The 22,231-nt window shown below is 20.7% G+C and overlaps 3 protein-coding genes across 3 annotated transcripts in view; all 3 read right to left on the bottom strand.

The window, feature by feature from the left end:
- LOC127281139 (thymidylate synthase) overlaps positions 1-22,231 on the bottom strand; it is a 191,096-nt gene that overhangs the window by 139,285 nt on the left and 29,580 nt on the right. The window lies entirely within an intron of this gene.
- LOC127281115 (putative autophagy-related protein 11) lies at positions 791-4,378 on the bottom strand. Its single transcript, XM_051304630.1, has 8 exons — positions 4,217-4,378; positions 3,877-4,121; positions 3,559-3,747; positions 3,100-3,495; positions 2,585-2,864; positions 2,188-2,458; positions 1,674-1,956; positions 791-1,436 (listed from the first exon to the last, which is right to left on the bottom strand). Coding segments are annotated over exons 1-8 (2,214 nt in total). The 5' UTR covers positions 4,218-4,378; the 3' UTR covers positions 791-887.
- Positions 8,263-22,043, bottom strand: LOC127281114 (monocarboxylate transporter 12-like). Its single transcript, XM_051304629.1, has 9 exons — positions 21,938-22,043; positions 21,463-21,620; positions 19,513-20,062; positions 17,086-17,883; positions 15,220-15,363; positions 13,897-14,509; positions 10,707-11,060; positions 9,923-10,143; positions 8,263-8,490 (listed from the first exon to the last, which is right to left on the bottom strand). Exons 4-9 carry the CDS (start codon positions 17,792-17,794, stop codon positions 8,315-8,317), a joined length of 2,217 nt encoding a protein of 738 aa, XP_051160586.1. The 5' UTR covers positions 17,795-17,883; positions 19,513-20,062; positions 21,463-21,620; positions 21,938-22,043; the 3' UTR covers positions 8,263-8,314.

Consider the following 22,231-nt stretch of genomic DNA (forward strand, 5'->3'; position numbering starts at 1 on the left):
ACAAAAGTATTTAACAATTTTTTTGTTTATAGTTGAGTCACTTATAGTCGACCTCAGTCACCGGAAACTTCTATAAACCATATCTCATCATTCTGACTTTTTCATCAACAAAATCATTAGAAAGTTGTTTTTATTCGTTGTCTACTTTTATTTTTTTCATATAAAAATAAGTGGAAAATAAAAGCTTTCATTTTAAAATGAATTTTTTAAATAAAAACATTTTTTTACGACAAAGATTAAAAAAAAATAACAATTTTTCTTTTTATTAAAAAAAAAATATATTTCTTTATCTATTTTTATCGAAAAAAATATTTTTTTAGTAAAATTTAATTCTTTTTTTATTTAAAAAAAGTCTTGAATAATGTATGAATTATTTTGTTATTTATTTTATTTAGTTATTTTGATTTATAGAATTATAATCGAAGACAATTATTTAATTGATCGAATTCCTTTTTTTTTTTTTGCTAGACAGGTTGACTTACATTGATAAAAAAAAAAATGAAGTTATATTTACACACTTTTGCAATTTATGTACTGATAACTTGTAATAATATACATAATTATTTTCTATTTTATTTTTGTAAAAAATATTATTTTAAAAAAAAAATAATAATATACTTAATACTTTTTTTTTAAAAATCTAAACATATATAATTAATTTATTGACACATTAATTTATTACTCGAATGCAAAATATTTCTTGATTTTAAAACTGGAAAACCCATATTTAATTATATTTTATCATTTACAATTAATTAACATTATAAACTAATTAACATTTGATTTTTGTTTTCGAATTAATTTTAAATTAACATTTTTTTTCGTAAATTTTTCAAATTTTTTTTTTTTTGTATTTTGTAATTATTTATCATTTATAAACAATAATTTTAATGATAATTTTGCGAACGATCGTAACAATATTTAGTATAACATTTGCCTTCATTTTTCATTGATTTTCTTTCGTGAAAAATTTGCGAATCGTCAGATAAAATTTTTTTTCGTCCAATTGGTTCACTAATGAGATCAAGTGATTCATCAAGAAATGAGGAAAATAATTTTTCACTTGAAATTTCCTTATTTAAAAAATTTGTTCTCTCTATTAATAATTGTTGATTATCGTCATTATAATTAGGATAATTTTTAGTTATTATTTCTAATGAAGAATCTTCGTTATTTTCGACAAACCAAGAATTATTATTATTATTATTACTATTTCTACTTTTTTGCATTTCACATTCAAAATCACTTGTTGATCTAAAGTCAAATAATTTTTTTTCGCCACCGCCGCCACGTTTTCGATAATAATCATTCGAAAAACGTTCTCTTGATTTTCTATTTTTTTCTCTCGACGTGATGAGTAATTTATCGTTTGAGTTGTTACTTAAATTTTCGACAACAAGGTCATCGTCGTTTGTGCTCTTTTCGTAAAATTCAGCCTGAAATATATATTTTTTTTTTTTTTTGCAAATTATTTTGTAATTTTTTATTTTAGAAGAAAATTTATATTTCGAGGAATATTTGTAATTTTTTAAAGAGAGTAATTTATTTAATTATTTAATTTAATTAATTATATTATTAAATTAATTATTAATTTTTATTAATTAATTATTATTAAATTAATTTCTTTTATCGATTTTTCAAAAATGAGTGTAATTTTTTAATTTTTCAATTACCTGAGAAGATTCAATTATTGGATCTTTGGATTTTAATTTTCTTCGTTCACTTCTTTTAGTTGATAATAATTTATCAGCAATCTCAAAATTTAAATTTTCATAATTATTATTTCTCTCTTGACTTTTTCTAATTGCAATTTTCCCACATGGTGAACATTGATTGTGATTTATTTTGTATTTTTCTTCCTTTTTTTTATCATCACTATCTGATGATGAATTTTTCAATGATTTTTCATTCATTTGAGTCAATGTACTTTCCCTCGAGGACAATTTATTATCATTTCTTTTATATATGCAATAATATAATTTATTAGTAGTGGAAAATTTTTTTTTTTCCTTTTAATTAAATGTAAATTTTTGAATTTTAATTTTGAAAATTTTAATTAAATACGAAATTTTCTAAAATATTTGGAAGAAATTTTATATAATTTTTATTTTTTTGCTAATAAATAAAAATGGTAATTTTTGCAAAAAAAAAAAAAATTCTGAATGAATTTTTTTTTTTTATTAATACTTTGATAATTGTGAAATATCAGCATTATTTCCACTATCAGTATTATCCTCAGTATATTTTATTTCACAACCACATTGAACTTTATCGTCTAGGTCTTTTTTTTTTTCATTTGTATTGACAGTAACCTTGACATGTTTTAAATTTTTCATGGAATTGTCATTTTTTTTAATTTTATTCCTCAAATGTTGTTCCTTTTGTTTTTTATTTTTATTGTACTCGATAATTGTGTCACATTTCGTTTTACAGAATTTTTCATTTTCTGCTTTTGATTCTAAAAAAAAAAAAAAATTAAGATTTAATAGAATTTTTTTTTTGAAATTTCTTTGAATAAACAAAAATAATTTTAATTTTTTAAAAATATTATTTTCTCTTTTTAGAATTTAATATTTAAAAGTACTGTTATTTATTTCGTGTTCTTGAGATGAATTTTCATTGGCGAATTTATTTTCAGTCAAAATTCGTAAATATGGACATGAACATTTGTAGCAAATTAATTTTTTCTCATCATCAAAATTAGTTTCAATTTGTTCGCATTTTTTGCCATTTAATGCTTTTTTTAATTTTGAAATTTTTTTCAACGATTCAAAATTTGTTATTATTTCACGAATTTTCAATGTTTTTGAAAATTGATTACAAAAATTTTGATAAAAACCAGAAGAACATGGATTTTCCTCCTTCTGTGTGAAAGTTAATTTGTAATTATTTTTGTCGCAATTTGTGAAAAATATTTTATTAGTTGTGGAAAAAATTTTTTTTAAAACAGTTTTCATTATTTTTATGAAATATAAATTTTTTTTTTAAATTTACGATAAATATCGTAAAGTTTTTCTTTCACTGAATTGTTTTTTCAAACAATTTGTCTTTCGATGAAATGAAATAAATTTATTTGATTTGAATAGAAAATTTTTGCACCTGATTCTTTTCAACGACATCACTATTTTCATTCTGATTCAAATTCAATTTCAATGATCCAATTCCATTAAAGCTCTTTTCACCCTTTAGAGTGTGAATTGTTATTTTTCCATTTATTTCACATTGAATAATATTATTTGATTCCAATAAATTTTGATAATTAATTTGTTTTTCAACATTTTTTTCTAAAAAATCATCTGTATTACATGCAAAATTTTTTGTTTTCTTGCATTTAATTGGCTTCGACGTGTCTTTGGTAATAATTTTTTCAAAAATTTCACAATATTTGGGGATTTTTTTATTTTTTGATTTGCGTTTCAATTTTTTTCTCCTTAATTTTTCACATGTAGTGGGAAATTTTTGTTTCTTTTCTTCTGTTTTTAATTTTGGTTCACACTGGAAAAATTTAATTTAATTTTTTTTGTTATAGTAATAAAAATAATTTAAAATTTAGTTTACCAAACAAATATCCACTTTTTCATCATCGGAATAAAAATCGTTTTCAGAATTAGATAAAATTAATTTCCAAGGATCGGGAATTCCTTGTGTTGAAGATAATTCAAATAAATTTGGAATTCCACGGCGAATTTTTTCCTTTTTCAATGTTTTTCGTTGTAAAGAATTGACGACAAACGGTGTTAGTTGTATCTGAAAAATGTAAAAACAATTAGTTTAAATAAAAAAATTATTTTTACTAATTTAATTTGTTTTAAAACTTACAAATTTGCAGGAAAAAATTTCGATTTTATAAAGCACAAGAAAAATACAAAAATTTACCAATCTTGGCGAATTAAATGATCCAGGAACAACATTTCGAATTAATAAATCATTTTCTAAATGATAATTTTTTTTCAACGTTATCAATGAATTTTTATTAGTTTGATTTTTTAAATTTTCTTTTTTAATTTTTTTATCGATCCTTTCTGCAATTTCCCCTTGAATTTCTTTTCCATTTTTATTGTCATCAGTGATTTGTTGTTGAATTTTTGATAAATTTTGATTTTTTTCGCCAAAATTTGACACTAATAAAAAATTTAGATTATTTTTTTTTTTTTCTTGTAAAATGTCTATAATTACTTTTGATGGTTATCGTGTAAAAAATCCAAAGTAAACTTACTCAATTAATCTCACTTAAATTATCTTTAGACATTTTTTTTTATGTTTGATAACGTTTTTTCAAGTGTTGAATTTTTTTTAGTCTCTGAAGTTTTTTTTGTGAAGAAATTTTTTTTTTTTTGCGAAAAAATTATTTCCTTTTTTCGAAAGTCAAAATATAATAATAAAGATTTTGAATCCAGTGAAGTTGTCGATGATTTTTACAGTCGTAAATTGTTTAAATTTTTTTCAAAAACCAAAATTTAGAAAAATTGGAAATTTTTTTTTTGTTTTAAAAAAATTAAATGAAAAATGAGAAAAAAAAGGAGATTGAAAAAATTTAACAACTCTGACGTATAATTAATTTTTATTTTTTATTTGATAATTTTTTTTTGTTTGTTTTGTTTATATTTTATATATTATATAGACAATGTTTCGACTGAATTGTCGACGACCATAACTTAGAACCACAAAACATTCTGCAATAATTATTTTGGTCTTAAAAACATATACGTGTCGTTTCTTAAAACATATTTTTTTTTTTCTTAAATTAATTCATATTAATTAACTATTTTATCAGTATCAGTCGGATTCGGTAAATTTTTTATTTTTTTTTATTTTTTGTTTTTCTCAATTAAAATCTCTCCCGGCATCATCCACAATGAAACCGATCCAATCTGATTATAAATATATTATATATCTATTTTCTTTTTCAAATTAATAAGCGAGGTTCGGCCAGACCGATTGCAAAAAAGAGGGGTTTTTTTTTTATATTTTATGAAAATTTGTTTCGATGGAAGGTGAGGAAAAATATTGTTTTAATTTATTCACTAATAAATAAAATAAGTGAGAAATTTTTTTAAAAATTTTGTTATTTTCGGAAAATAAAAATTAAAAATCCTTTTTTTTTGCCACTTTTCTCGCTTTCTTTTCATTCACATTCCATCGCAATTATTATTTTATTAATAATTTTCAGTCTGACGAATTCTCGCGCGATTTTTATAATTTTTTTTTCTCAGATTAACAATATTTTTCGTGTGTATGTGTGTGTATTTACATTACGCTGAAGAAAGGAAAAAAAAGTTTCGTTAAAAAAATTCTGTTTTTTTTTTTCTTTCTAGAAGAAAAAAAGTCCTGAATTTTTTTTTCATTTTGAATAATATAAAAAAATAAATGCGAAAATTTTTATTTATTATACCTGTGTATAATATTTTAATTTGGAAAAATTGAGAAAATTATGTTTTCTTTTTTTTTTTTGGGGAAAAAATTAAAGTGAAAGAAAGAAATTAATTTTCTGAATTTTTCCTTTTTTTATAAGTATTAAATTAATTGTTCTTCGCATTTATTTTTATTTGGCTTTTTTTTAAATAATGTTCCTTTTTTGTTCTCTGAAATGGGGAGAAGGATGTATGTGTGTGCAAATTAATAATATATATATATATTTTTTTTTACACACTTTCATTCAATGAAATTTTTTTTAAACATAAGTGCAAGTATACACGGTGTTTTTTTTTTTTTTTGTTATAAAAAATGTCACATCTTTTCCAAAAAACATTCTGTGCAAGGGTTGTACGAAGGCGAAGTGAATAATTGTTTGTTTTTTTTTTTTTATTATTTTTTACACTCGAGTTTTTGATATTTAGTGAAAAATTCAAAAATTCGATTCCACTTTATTGATACAACCCTTTTTTTTGTGTCAAAGAAAAATTTACAAAATTCGTTTAAAGCACAGCCAGAAACAGCGCATGATAATAATAATAATAATAATAATAATAATTAAAACAGTTTTTTTTAATATATATACTATATAGATGAAATAAAATTTCGAGACAACAATTTGATATTCGAATTGTTTATATAGAAAATTGTAATTACAAGTCATTTATTGGATTTTCAAATCCAATATTTTACAGTTCTGTTGATATAGTCAAATGAATTAAATTTTTTAAAATTAAATAGAGATAATTAATTAAAACAATTAAATTAAATGATTAATTTTACCAATAATCTCAAAAAAAGAATAAATTGAATATTTTCAATTTATATTATATATTAATTAATATAGAATATATTCAATTAATAATAATAATAATAATAAACTATGTAATAGTATACAAAGGAGATAAATAAATTCTATTCTATTCTAAAAAAAAAAAAAAAAAAAAATAATAATAATAATAATAATAATAATGCCTCCAAGGTTGAAAAATATAAATATACTTTATTATTAATCTATTTTGCTAAATTATTAAAAAAAATTAATATCAATTCAAAAGAAAATTGTTAAAATATTGTAAACTTGAATAAAAACGATTTAAAAAGATTAATAACACAATTGGTGAAACCAATTAATTTTTTTTTTTTTTAAATAAGTTTCCAATGAAAGTTTTCTTTTCTTTTTTTTTCCTCATCATTGAAGTTTAGATATTTACATTCGTCTTCATATTCCATTTTTTTTGTCCTTTGCAACACAGCCATTTGTAACAAGTTAAATTAAAATTTTTTTTTTTGATTTTTTCTATATATTATGCTTCTAAATCCACATTTCTATTTTTAGATATATTTAAAAAATACAGTTTTAAGAAGTAAAAATGAAAAAAATATTTTTCAAAGTAAAATATTAAAATTAATATTTGAAATAAAAAAAAAAAAAAAAAATTTATCAAATCTTTTTAATAATTACTTTTAAAAAAATTTAACTTTGAAAATTTTAAAAATTTTTGAAATTACTTTTTGAAATAAATATTAATTTATAAATTATGGAAACGAAAGTAAATTTAAAAAAAATTCGTTATTTTTTATTTTCTTCTTTTCGAATATATTATATATATATATATATATTTTTTTTTTTAAATATTAGACAAGAAAAACGTGTTTTTTAACATATTTACATATTCGATATTAATCTTTTTAGTTTTTATGCTTATTCATGAAAACTATAAATATCGAATTAGAATTCTGTTTTATTATTAATTAAAGAATAATAATATAAAAAAATAAAATTTATTTTTAAAAAAACTCTAAATTACAAGACAATAAAGTTATTTTTTTTTTTGAAAAAAAATTAATTACACAAATAATTTTCTATTAATTCTATAAAATAAATTACTGCTAAATAAATAATTATTTGATAATTGAATCTAAAACAAAAAAAAATTTTATATATAAATATAATTTTGGTAAATAAATAAAAATAAATCAGTCGAAATTGTCTCTATCACAATGCTCTAATTTTTTTTCCTAAAAGCTTTAATTAAATATCAAAGGAATATTTTTTTTTTAAAATAAAATTAAAAAAAAATACATTAATTAAATTAATTTTTATAATTTTAAACTGGAAACTAATTTAATTTTTAATTGTAAAAATATTTTTACACTGAAAATTAATTAAATTTTCAATATAATTTTATACTAAAAATTAATTAAATTTTGTAATTTTAAATTAAAATTTAAGTAAATTACTAAATTATTTTCCCTATAAAACATTTTGAATTAATTTATTTTTCAACTCCGAGAACACTTGTCGCATCTTTTAAGATTTTTTTTTTCTGAATTATATATAGTATTGAAAATTCGCGGGGGCTTTTTTTTCAAATCTCCAAAATTATTTTAAGAATAAGAATATATTCTCTGAAATAATAATTAATTTTCAAATCAACTGGCTGATTTCTCAAAAAAAAAAGAAAAGAACCCGAATCTTTAAATTTAGAAAAAGAAAATTTTTTTAATTCCTAAATTAATTTTCAAATTATATAATTAAGTGGATAATTAATAATTAATTAAATTGAAAGATTAAAATTTTTATGTCTTCATTCAATTAAATTAAATAATTTCTAATTAATTAAATGAATTAATTTAATAAGAAAAATTTAAAGATTCTGTTAAAACAAATTTTTTCGGTCTTTTCTTTTTTTTTTTTTAACAAGGAAATGTTTTTCTTTTAAGATTGTAAGACTTTTGATAACTGATTTAAAATGGATTGTGATTTAAAAAACGGAGAAAAAAATCATAATATTGAATTCTAATTTAGTAGTGTTTTTTTTTCAACTATCTGACCTTCTTTTCTCATTATTTTTATCGATGTCGAGGGGGCAGTTTGTTTTTTCTTTTTTTTTTTTTTTTAATCCTTGGTCGGTGAAGCAATATCCTTTTTATTTTCTGTCTCAACTGGCAGCTCGGTTTCAGTTTTAGATGTGTCGTTTGCCACTAATAAAAGTGGCAAACCACCCAGTACCATACAAGTGCCCATACATAAGAAACAAGCACTGTAACTTCCGGTCACGTCCCGCAAGTACCCTGAAAATCAATTTAAAAATATTTAATAAAATTCTTACTCGTGACTTCAATTTACCATTATTATTATTATTATTATTATTATATTATTTGCTCTCTTTAATATTTTTCGCACTATAAAAAGAGGGATTTTTTTTTTACTTTTGATTCTATTAGCAAAAATTTTTTTTTCCGAAGAATTAAATCCTCTGGTATTTTTTTTTTTTTGTTTAAATTCTTATCAATATATCAAAGATATTTTATATTCAATATCAGAAAATGATAAAAATAATGATTCAAAAGATATTGTTATGTATTCATTGAAAAAAAAGGAGAGAAAAAAAAATAGTTAATTAGGTCAGAATTTATATGCGTCATTCGATAGAGACAATATTTTGATATTATAAATAAATATTTAATTAACGAAATAAATAGAATTAAGTAAATGAATTTTATTAAATAAATATATGGAAAGAACAAATATATATTAAATGAAATAAATAAATTTTATCAAATAAAAAAAAAAAAAAAATAGACATACATAAAAAAAATTAATTATTTTAAAAAGTAATTATTAAATATTGAATAAAAATTATTATTCTATTATTATTATTTTTTTTATAAATTATAATTTATGTTTATTATTAATTTTAGAAAATTTTTAATTATTAAAAGCAAGTCGAGGTAAATTTCATTGTTAAAAAAAAAAAAAAAAATATTTTTTGTGACCTTGATCTAAAAATACGAATTGTCATCCTCGACCCTTTTCAAGTTTCACCACGTGTTCAATCAATTTTTACGATTCAAAAAAATACCTCCAACTTTCACTTAATTGTTTTGTTTCATTGTTATTGTTTTGTTGAAATAGTCCCACTTCTCCTTAATTTAATGAAGATGAAAAAAAAAGTTGACAACTTGAAAAGCTTTCATTCATTTCTATTTTTATTTATTCATTTTTCTCCTCCAATTATCATTAGGGTTTCTTTTCATCGAACTTTTGTGTCATATAATTAATTTGAGAAAAATGTACTGTTTTTTTTTCTTTCTTCTTTTCTAACTGCAAATTTAGAAGCTTTTTTTTGTTTTAAATAGTGGAAATTTAATTTTAATGAGCATGAAAATTTTTTTTTTTTTATTTCATTATTCATAAATTTTTAAACAATTATTTACATTTAAATTGGAAATTTAAATTGCAAATTTAAAGAACATTAATTTTCAATTAATTTGAAACTAATTTTTCATTTTTTTTATATTAATTTTTTCATGTAATTAAAAATTCATTTTTAAAAATTCATTTTTTTTTTATTTATAAATAATTCTTTCTTATGGTAAATTAAATTTTGAGTTTAATTTTCTAGTGAAAATTAAATTATTTCTGAAATTTTGATAATTTACTAATAACATAAATTCCTGCGAAAATCGTATCGTGAAAGAAAGGGATTTTTTTTTTAAATACCTGCAAGTGGTGGCATTGAAATTGCAGCAACACTTTGAAACATTCTGACAAGTCCATAGGTGGATGATATTTTATCAGTACCATATTGATCAGCGAGAAGAACTGGAACCAATAGAAACCAACATCCTAAACAAAGTCCATACATTCCAACGGAACACGCTAAAATGTAAAATGAATGGGCCATGGGAATTGCTAAAACTGCCACTCCAGCTCCCACAATGCTGTGAAGAAATAGAAAAAAAAAAATTTTGAGAAAAATTACGAAGAGAAAAAAAATGAAACAAAAATATGGAAAATATAGAAAAAATAAGCAAAATTATAAAACGAAGAAAATTCCATAAGAAATAAACAAAATAGAAGCAAATGAAAATAAAAATTAAAAATATTTACAAAAAAGGAAAGAAAATTTTTTTAAATCACAAAACGAATTAAATTTAAAGAAACAAAACGATAAAATAAAAGAAACAAACATATAAAATAGAAAATCCCTGATATTGCGAAAGTTAAATTTAAAAAAAATTAATTTTACCAAAATAAAAGAAATTTATCACATTATTATTTACGATCAACATAATTTTTTATTTATTTATTTGATAAATTTCATTGAAAAAATATAATTAATAATTAATTAGTATATAAATTAATTAAACTAAAAAAATTAAAAATATTTTCGAAACCAATTTTCGAATTTATTAAATTAATTAAATTGGACAAAAAAAAGAATTGATAATAATTCTAATATTAGTGAAATTAATGTAAAAAAAAAAAAAAATAATTAAATTACCTTCCAATGTAACCCTTTCGTCTATCGAAAAGTTGCAAATCCGACAACCATCCAAGTCCCAATCTTCCGCAAAGATCGAGTGTTGCGGATATTGCAACAAGATAACCAGCTTCCGATTTTGTGTAACCTTTCGCGTGAACATACGCCGGAAGATAATAAAGCATATAGGGACTTCCGGTTGACATTAACATTACCGATAGACACATCATCATAAATTGTGGATTTTTCAATAGGCTCAAATCAAGATATTGTGCTATTCTTTGTGCCAATGATTTTTTCACTATTTTCTCCTCTGATAAATTTTCAATTGTCAATGTTTGTGGACAAACAGCAATTACCGACGATCTCAAAGATCTGAAAAAAATGAATTTTTTAATATTATTTTACACAAAAAAAGATTTTATTATCATAACTAGGAAAATTAAACGCGCGCAAGCGCGCCAAATTAAGTATTTAATTGTTTGTTATAAAGAAATTAAAGATTAATATTATCAATAATAATTTAATTTATTAGAATATTATTACATATTAAATGATAATAATGAAAATTATATACAGGCCTCGGATTATACGACTTTTTCCGACTTTTTTCAAAAATACGACTTTTATCGACTTCTTTTAATAAAATGCGACATTTTTGTTTTACATTTGAAAAAAAATGTGAATAAAACACATTTTTCTAGTATAAAATGTGGATCTTCTTCAGATCTTCTTCTATTCAATTATTTAACAAATTTTGAACTAAAATGATTCTTCACTAAATTAATTATTTTTAATAATTTTAATGAAATACATCACAAATTCAATTATATCAAAATTATTTTTCAATTAAAATTTTTATGAAATTTAACAATTGTTTATAATTAAAAAAAAAATATCACAATAAAATTGAATTATTTTTTGAAAAATTTCAATTCAAAATAAACTAAAATTCAATTATTACCCGAAATTTTAATTCAAAATCAATTATAATTCAATAATTATCCAAAATTTTCAATTTAAAATTTAATTATTTACCAAGTTTTCAATTTAAAATGAAATAAAATTCAATTATTTTCTAAAATTTCTATTCAAAATTAATTATCCAAATTTTCGATCAAAAATGAACTTAAATTAAATTATTATCCAAAATTTCAATTAAAATTCAATTATTTCCCAAAATTTTCAATTCAAAATGAACTGAAATTCAATTATTACCCGAAATTTTAATTCAAAATCAACTAAAATTCAATAATTTTCCCAAAATTTCAATTGAAATTAAATTATTTCTCAAATTTAAATTAAAAATCAATTATTTTAAAAATTTTCAATTCAAAATCAACCAAAATTTAATTATTTTCAAAAATTTAATTTCAAAATTAATTAAAAAATTTAACTATTTTGACAAATTTCAATTTAAAATCAACTAAAATTCAATAATTTTCCAAAATTTCAATTAAAATTTAATTATTTTGACAAATTTCAATTCAAAATCAACTAAAATTCAATAATTTTCCAAAATTTCAATTGAAATTAAATTATTTAAAAAAATTTCAATTCAAATTTAACTAAAATTCAATTATTTTCTAAAATTTCTATTCAAAATTAATTATCCAAATTTTCAATTAAAAATGAAATGAAATTAAATTATTATCAAAAATTTCAAATTAAATTCAATTATTTCCCAAAATTTTCAATTCAAAATAAACTAAAATTCAATTATTACCCGGAATTTTAATTCAAAATCAATTAAAATTCAATAATTATTATCCAAAATGTTCAATTTAAAATTTAATTATTTACCAAGTTTTCAATTTGTAATGAAATAAAATTCAATTATTTTCTAAAATTTCTATTCAAAATTAATTATCCAAATTTTCAATCAAAAATGAACTTAAAAATTAAATTATTATCCAAAATTTTAATTAAAATTCAATTATTTCCCAAAATTTTCAATTCAAAATGAACTGAAATTCAATTATTTTCCAAATTTAAAATCAAATAAAATTTCATTATTCTCAAAAATTTGAATTCAAAATTAATTGAATTTTCAATAATTTGAATTTAAAAGCATCTAAAATTTAATTATTTCTAAAATTTTCCATCGAAATTTTTTTTTTTGAAATTTAATAATTTCAATTATAACTCTAAGGAAATTCAATTATTTTTAACTATTTTAATAATATTCTTTGAAAATTCAACTGTCTGAAACAATTTTTCAATTACAAATGATTTTCAAATTATTGTATTTTGTCCGCATTTTCTAATAAATTTTTAGTGAAATCATCTCAAAATTTTAATTAAAAATCACTTACAAGTTTCAATTAATTTCAAAAATCTCAATTTTAAATCTTTGAAAATTCAATTAAATTTAAAAAATGTTTTCCAAAAATTGTTTGATAAATTATTTTTAGTTCTGTAAAATTTAATAATTGTTTGAAAATTAACAATATATCTTTTGAAATTTAATTATTTCTAAAAATTTCAACTTTAACCCTTCGAAAAGGATTATTATTAAAAAAAAAATTTTTTATTTAAAAATCTGTAAAATATTTTTGTTAAAATAAAAAACAAATCCACTTTTTTTTGAATATAAATCGACTGAAACGACTTTTTGTGTCTTTAAGTTGATTCGAGGCCTGTGTTTTTATAATTAATATTTAATAGGTATTCGTTGGCTCCTGGTACCTTAAAAATTAATTTTTAAAAATAAATTTTTTTCAAATTACTATCTTGTACGAAATTTCCTGGCGCATCTTTTTTCTCATCATAAATTTTTTGTATTTGTATACAATTTTTGAATCAATATACAAGTTTTAAAAAAAATTTCGTTGGTAAACGTTGTGTACTTCAGCTTCGTGAATTGAATTTTCGAATTTGGAATTTTAAAGAAACTTATTCCGAAATTTGGAAACACAATTATACAACTTTGGCAAAAATGAGAAAAAGAATTGTCAAAATTTGACACGTCATAAGATTACTATTCAAAAAAAACACGTGAAATCAGAAAAGGCCAACTTCAAGTTAGGACAGAAGGACAGACCAAGCATTTTATTATTATTATATAATTTCTAAAAAAAAAAATAAATAAAATCGAAGGAGTTAAAAATTTATATTTTATTAAAAATTCGGCTAATTATTAATTAATTAATTAATTAATCACCTAATTCTGAAATTAGTTATTTATATTAAAATTAAACGAAAGTCTCACCTGAGAGAAGATCTTGCCTTATAAACACAAGTTGAATCAGTTGAAAGATCCTCAACACTATGTAAAATACTGGAACTACGAATTTTTGGTAATGGCTTTAATCTTAAACCCTCGCCCATAATATCTTTTTCTTCCTCGCTATCAGTTAAATCCAATGTTACTGTATTGTTATGATGAAAAAGTTCATTTAAAAGATTATTTTTTGTCATTGTATCATTGGCAAATAATAAATCTAATTTTTGTTGTTTCGTTGGAAATTGTTCAATTATTTCCTCATTTATTTTTATTCCATTATTATCATCAACATCGTCATTATTAATTATTGTTGATTTTGCAACATTGGATGTTGTTGTTTCTGTTTGTAAAATATAATTATTTTCCAATGGTCGATATAGTGTTGCACTAACACAAACATGAAGCATACAACCGCCAAGAAGTAAAATTGTTCCATGAAAGCCAAAATTTGTGATTAGAGTTTTAATCATTAGTGGTAAAACAAAACTACCAGCTGCCGTTCCGGAGACACAAATTCCATTGGCAAGTGCACGATGTTTGTCAAAATATTGTGATACTAAAATTATGCCCGGTGTTGTTGATAAACCGCCGCCAATTCCTGGGAAGGGGGTTAAAAATTTTTTTTTTTATTTTTTTAATTAATATTCAGCAATTTTTTTTTTTTTTTTTACATTTAAAACAATTAATTTCAGTACTAATAATTCGGTATAAAATTATTTAAAAATTTGATTATAAAATACAATATTTCGCAGTTTAATTATTATTTTTAAAATCGATTTTTTTTTTAAATTCAATTATTTTTCATATTCGAAAATTTTGAAACTCAATTATTTTGAAATTTTTATTATTTTTTTAATTCAAAAATTTTGTAAATAAATTCTTTTGAAAATTCAATTATTTTTGAATTCATTTATTTTGAAAATTCGATTATATTATAAAATACAATATTTCGCAGTTTAATTATTATTTTCAAAATCGATATTATTTAAATTCTATTATTTTTGATATTTGAAAACTGAAATAGTTTGAAATTTCAAAATTTTTGTAAGTAAATTATTTTGAAAATTCAATTATTTTGGAACTCAATTATTTTGAAAATTCAGTTATTTTGGAACTCAAATATTTTGAAAATTCAGTTATTTTGTAACTCAATTATTTTAAAAATTCAATTATTTTAGAAATAAATTATTTTGAAAATTAAATCACTTTAGAACTCAATTATTTTTAAATTTACTGCTCGATTTTGAAATAAAAAAAAAAAAATCCCGGTATCGAGATTTAAAGAATTATTTTTTTTTTCTGTCTTACCTGTAAGAACACCAAAAGTGAAAAATAGATGAATTAATCGTGTGGCAAAGTAGCTAATGGTAAGTCCAAGAGCGCAGAAAAGCCCACCGACGAAAACCACAGCTCGGCAGCTGTATTTTTGGCACAACATGCTTGTCACTGGTGCTAAAAAAAAAATATTAATTAATTATTTTTTTAACAAAATTTTTTTTTCAATTTTTTCCCTACTGAACATTATTTATAATTATTAAATTCTTACGATTTTTGTATTCTAATAATAATTGTTATTAATTAATTTATTTAGTAAAAAGATAATATCTATCTATGTTACATAAATTATTTATTTCTTTACAACAAAAATGAAGAAAATTTTTTTTTTTTTTTAAATATAATATAGAAAATTACGAAAAAAAATATAGATTTACAATATCTAATTTTTTAAACGATTCAATAAATATTTCTTTTATAATAATTTCCATTTTTTCTCATTTTATTTTCAGATTTATAAAATCAAGGAGAAAAAAATCTACCAGGGACAAAAAATGAGTAAGTAATTTGACGATTTTTTTTTCAATATTTTAACAAAATTCTATAAATATTTCTAAATTCTCTGAATTCTCCATTTTTCTTTCTTAATATATTGATGAAATAATAGTTTCAGAGAGAAAGAGAAAATTGATTTTCACGCACATAAAACACAAAATTGCTTTAATGTTTACTTAGAAAAAAAAAAATACATAATAATAAAAATAGGGAGAAATATTTGAAAATGATTATTCTTTCCGATTGTATATATAAAGTTATGTATAAAAAGAAATTTATTTCAAAGGTGAATTTATGATTATTCTTTGAAAAGTCTTGGAAAATATTCCAATTTCAATTCAAGGTCGAATATTAGAATAAGGTTTGAAAAAACCTTGATATCTTTGAACCTAATTAATCGTCTCAAATCATGACTATCTGAACTTAAACATGCAATCATCATCAAATCGATGCAATTAAAAAACTCGAGAAGATACTAAATTGCTATATATATATATTTACATACAGAAAATAAATCATTTATCTCAAATTTAGGAATAAACACAATTTTTCAATTGGGAATTAAATTATTGCATTGTTTATTTTTTTCCCCAGAAAAATGTTTCTTATAAAGTTCAGAAGTACAAAAAATTTGTAATTTATTTTTTTCTTGAATCGAGAAAAAAATTTTTAATTATAAAAAAATTAAGACAATAATTTTTACAAGCAAATGTTTGAATTGAAAATTTCAAAAATTATTATTTCCCTGACCCGTGGCAATTCTGTATTAATATTTTATAAATAAAATTGAAACTTAATGACAATTATAAAATAAAGACGTTTTTTTTTTTTTTTTATAATTGTCATTTATTTTCAAATTAATGACATAAAATATTTTTGAAAATTTTTAAATTTCTTTCGGACTTTTAATTTATGATTTATTTAATATGTTTAGAGAATTCTTTTAACTATAATGAAAACACGAAAAATAATTCTAATTTTAAAAAAAACGAAGAACAAACTTAAAATATGGCTTCTTATTATATAAAATTGTTTTTTTTCATTCCTCTTTTTAAACACTTTGATTTATATTATTTTTTATTTAAAAAGAAATTACATCTTTCTTTAAAAATAATTTTTCCTAAATCGATTTATTGAAAATAAATTCCAAATTTTTAATTAAAACCAAATTTTCATTTCATTTGATTTTATTCCCTTAAATGAAAATTTAGTGAACTTGAAAAAAAAATTGAAAATTCAGCTAAATAAAAATTGTATTTAATTAAATAGAAATGAAAATTCATGATTCGTTCGTTTCTTAAAAAAAAAAAATCAAAAGAAAATATATTTATTTTTTCTATTTACCCAAAGCGAGACAAAGACAGGACAAAATTGCCGGTATCCATGATGCGTAGGTCGCCGATGAATCTTTAAATGTTTCCATCACTTCAAGATAGAGAACACCATATGATTTAACTAATCCAGCAACCCAAAATTGAACAAAAAATGCTCCAAATACAACAATCCAACCATAACCACCGTCAAGTGGTACAAAATTTGGATTTCTTATTTTATCACCATTATTTGTTTCTTCATTTTTCTTTTTTTTCTTCTTCTTCTTTTTCATCATCATCCATTTTCGATTATTAACTGTACATTGTTGCTGTTTCTTTTTTGTTGAACGCAATTCACGCGATTTGGCAATTAATGGACGTGCAGTGAGACTTGAAATTGTCAATAGATTGTCATTGTCATCGTCGTCATTTATTGTTTCTGGTGGACTTAAACGTGATGATGGTGGTGGTTGTACAATTGATGTTGAATTTGCCTGCGTTACATGAACAACTAATGAAGCTGGCCTCTTTGGTGATGTTAATGATAATGATGTTGCTGTGTTTAATTCATAAACAGGTGCCGAATGAATGGAAAATAGAGAGCCCAGCTGATTCTGTTGGTTCATATTCTCGTCCATGGCGGTCGGACCGATAATTTCTTGAGACGCGGCCGCCGCGGGTCCACGATCATCGACCGATCGACTCGAGTTTTGAAAACTCCATTCACGGGGCAATGACATATCACAATTGATCTGCTTCCGGCACAAGAACCGGGATACATTGGAGATTCTTTCTTTGGTACTTTGGCTTTTTTCACTTTCGAACTGCCCTGGAAAATTTAAAAAAAAAAAACGGAAATTTAGACCAAAAAAAATAATTATTGGTTTTTTGCAAAAAAAATTTATTTTTTCAAAATTTGAATCGATAAATTTTTTTTTGAGAAAATTATAATTTTGAATTAAACTTTAAAAAAAAATTTTTATTTATTTTATATTTTACAATGTAAACGGAGTTATAAATATTTTAATTAAAAAAAAAATTATTTAATGAAATAATTTAAATTATATTCAATTTTTCACAGAAAAAAAAAATTGAATTATCTTAATAAATATTATTATTAATTATTAATTATTAATTATTAATTTTGAAAATTTTCCATTTTTTTAAAAGATTTGTAAAAAGTTTTCTAAAGTTGCAAATATTGTTTATATTTAAAATAAAGTTGAAAAAATTTCCATATTTAAACGTTCAATAATAATTTTTCAAAAAATAATAAATTTTCAATAATTATTTAATCGAGCAAAATTTTGTATTTTTCTTTTATTTTTCCGAAATATTTAAACTTGAAATTATTTCCATATTTGAGTGTATAATAATTTCTAAAAAAAAGAAAAAAAATAAAAATAACTAAATTTTCAATAATTATTTAATCGAGCAAAATTTTGTATCTCTTTTATATTCATAATTAGTCATTTTTCCCGTTTATTTTTTTTTTGAGGACAAAAATCTTACGTCGATGAAGTTTACAACGTTTATAATCAACGATTTAGAAGAAAAAATATTTTCCTAGAAAAATTATTATAATTTTTTGTTTGAAATTTTTTTTTTGAACGTTCAAAAAATAAATATTTTATATTTCCATCAATAAATATTTTAATCAACTTAATAAATGAAAAAAAAATAAAATAAACAAATATGAATGAATAAATAGAAAAAAAATGAAATAAATATAAAAAAATTAAATTTCTAAATAAATATATTTTTATTTTTTATTTTAAATTTTATTATTTTTTTGCGTGAAAAATATTTTTTATTTTTAATTATTAATCATAAACATTGTAAAATTTCATCTACGTTAAAGCTATTTAAATATAAATTTGTTTTATTATAATAAAAAAAAGGAAAAAAAAAACAAATTGCAATTTATTTGTCAATGATAATAAATTACTAATTATAATTTTGTGTTATGCAACAGAAAAATATTTTACGGTAAACGATTTTTGCCAACTTTATTCCAAATTTAAATTTAAAAAATAATTTTTAGAAAAAAATGTCGCGGAAAAAAAGTCGAAAGAAAATGAATAAATAAATTCAGAATGAAAATTTTCGAAGAAAGTTAAAATCATAAAAAAATGAGAAAACAGTAAAATTTATATTTATTTATTTTAAAAAATTTCTTGAATTGTAAAATAATTTTAAAAAATTTCGAATTTCCAAATTTTCCCATAAATTTTTAAATATTAATCAAAATATAAAATAAAATCATCTGACAATTTACAAAAAAAACAAAGGAACGATCCATTTTCATGTTAGGACAAATTTTCCGAATATCGAATATTACAAACGAACGAAAGAACATAAATTAATGTAACATAAAAAGAAAAAAAAAACAGAATCAAAGTAATAATTTGCAGAAAAAAATTACATTGTAAAAGAAAATAATAATAAATATAGTCACCTCTCTGTTTCCTCGATGTCCTTCGCCCCTTCCCAGATGATTGTCAACCCTCTCTTGACGTTTTATTAGCTCTCGTTCGATCGTTCGCTTTCTGTATGGCCTTCGAAGATAAAAATTTATTTCTCCAATTTACAACTATTATTATTATTATTTTAATTCGAAAAAATAAGCCTCGTTTTTATGGAAAATTTCAAGTAAAAATTATAATATAGTAGAGAAACATACACATACGCGCGCGAACATACACGAACATACAAAAATTAAAAAAAAATTTTTTTACTTGTATTCGCAACTCGTTGCAAAAGAAAATTTTTCTATTTTTCTATTTTTTTTTTTTGGATTTTTAATTAACAATATTGTAACAATAACAATGAGAATTTAAAAAAAGTATACTTGGGAGAGAAAAGTACACTTGCGGCGAGTGTTCCTCGGGGTTGTGTTTCAATTTTCCTTCTGAATTTGTGTGATGTATAAATATAAACGTGTATGTTGAACCTGCGGTTGCGCAAGCGTTCATCAATTTCGAAGCGGAAACTTTCCAGATCGATAGCTGAAAATGAAAAGCGGAATATACATAACTGACGCAAACAGAATAGACAATCATGATCATCATTATCATCATCTTTAAGGGTCACTGTCTCACCTGAAAAGAAAAAAGTGAATAAAATTTCTAAGGCATTTTTATTTTCTTTTTTTCTGATAAAAAAAAAACTCTCTCTCTCTCTCTCTCTTTAACACACTCACGGGGTCAATGATTTATGTTTTTTTTTTTTTTTTTTTGTTGAATAATAAATCGCTCTTTATTATTTTCTTCCCTCTAAAAGGGTAAAAAAAAGAGACGCATAAATAAGTTCTAAAATTAAATTAGAATTTTGTACAGAATTTAATTGTAGCCGAATTTTTATTTTTTTTTAATTATTTATTTAATTTTCAACGAGTCAAGTGTAACAGAAATTTCATTAGAATTTCCAATTTAATTTTTACGCTAAAACGAATTTTTATTTTAAATCGAATTTTGAATTTGTATATTTTACCGAATTTTTATTTTATTTTTTTTTTCATTCGAATAAATAGAAAAATGGGTACAAATTTTTAAATTAGCCAATCGATTATTTCATTGATAAGTTGTGATTGGTTATTTTTTAAAATTTGCGCCCCAAAAATAATTTAATATTTCTTCGGAGAAATGTAAAATAAAAATTTGGTGTATTTTAAAGTAAAATGTAAATTTGAATAAAATTCGTTTAATTATTAACAATTCTATAATAATAGAAATTCGATTAAATGGAATTTCTGTTAAATAATTCAATGAAATAAAAAAATCGGCTATAAAAAAAAAGAAAGAAAATAAATTAAAAAAAAAATAAATAAATTCGTTTCAATTAAAATTATACGACACTGCATTTAATTGAAATTGAATTTTTTTTTTTGAGATTTAATGGATGATTGGCCAATTTAATTTTAATTAATTATCAATCGTAGATTAATGATTATATTTTCATAAAATAGTTGATTCTAATTAAAAACAAATTTAAGTAAATAGAAATTTAAATAAAAATTAAAAAAAAAATTTTTTAGTAGAAGAATAAAAATTGTTTATACAATTATAATTTTGAAAATAAATTAAATTTCAAATATATTATATTATTAATTATATTTAAAATAATTATTCGCTAAATATTTTTTTTTTCCCCTAGTAAAATAGAAAATTAAAGGGAAATTTTCACACGTTTCAAATATTATTACGAGTGAAAAAATTTTTTGTATATTAAAAATTAAATTATTTATATTCCTAGTAAAATTATAGTATTAAAAAAGGGGGAATTTTTATTTAAATAAATATAATATTTTTAAAATAAAAAATAAATAATAAATAATTAATAAAACCGGAAATATCGAGATTGTAAAAATGAAGAATTAAGAAACAAAAAATAATAAAATTTAACTTACAATGATTTACCAAGACTGCGATAATTTATGTCGGCTCTGTTGAATAGCAAACATTTTTCTCGTTGCTAATCATTATTATAATGATTATTATTAATAATAATTCAATTCAAATTATTATTTTTTTTTCCCAATTCATATTCACGAGCAAACATTTTTTTCTGTATAAAAAAGAAAGAAATTAATTATACGATAAATAATATTAATATTTTTACGAACTATAAAATAATAATTTTTTAATATATAAATTTTCAGTTTTTTTCGCAGTTAAAATAGTAACATTATTATTATTATTATCATTATTATTATTATTATTATTAAAAAATAGAAAGTTTTTAAAATGTTCCCTAAAATTTAAAAGATTTACAGTTTTAGGTTATGTTAATTTCTTTTTGTGAATAATTACTAATTCAATATTAATGTAAACGCTAATTAAAATAGTGTATATTTATTATTTTTTCTTATAAAATATACTCACTGGATTCTTTTTTTTCCCTAGGTTTTATTTATATGCACAAAAGAAAATTTTTTTTATCAAAAATCAAACCGCTTTTTTGCAAATGTAAACAAAAACAATGAAGTCCAATACAACGATAAACTAAAAAAATGTTTGTTATTTTGACTAGTGTGGTACTATTTTCCCCGCGAATTTTAAAATTGACCAATCACAATTTAAATTCATCATTTAAAATTCAAAATTCAAAATTCAGTGCGGTAAAGAAAACTTTTCCAATAAAATAAAATTTAAATTTTGTTAAATAAAAAAATTATA

This window comes from Leptopilina boulardi, unplaced genomic scaffold (genome assembly GCF_019393585.1).
Source record: "Leptopilina boulardi isolate dan_hultmark-lab unplaced genomic scaffold, ZJU_Lbou_2.1 LbouV2_266, whole genome shotgun sequence".
Lineage (NCBI taxonomy): Eukaryota > Metazoa > Arthropoda > Insecta > Hymenoptera > Figitidae > Leptopilina > Leptopilina boulardi.

Excerpts from the sequence above, each read along its gene's own strand:
- LOC127281115 (XM_051304630.1), bottom strand. Across the intron at positions 3,748-3,876 it reads CATTTAATTCGCCAAGATTG|ATACAACTAACACCGTTTGT; the intron begins GTAAATTTTTGT and ends TACATTTTTCAG. Across the intron at positions 3,496-3,558 it reads AAAAAGTGGATATTTGTTTG|TGTGAACCAAAATTAAAAAC; the intron begins GTAAACTAAATT and ends AAATTTTTCCAG.
- LOC127281114 (XM_051304629.1), bottom strand. The coding sequence starts at position 17,794 with ATGTCATTGCCCCGTGAATGGAGTTTTCAAAACTCGAGTCGATCGGTC. Across the intron at positions 14,510-15,219 it reads CACTTTTGGTGTTCTTACAG|GAATTGGCGGCGGTTTATCA; the intron begins GTAAGACAGAAA and ends CCCCCTTCCCAG. Across the intron at positions 11,061-13,896 it reads AAGGCAAGATCTTCTCTCAG|ATCTTTGAGATCGTCGGTAA; the intron begins GTGAGACTTTCG and ends CATTTTTTTCAG.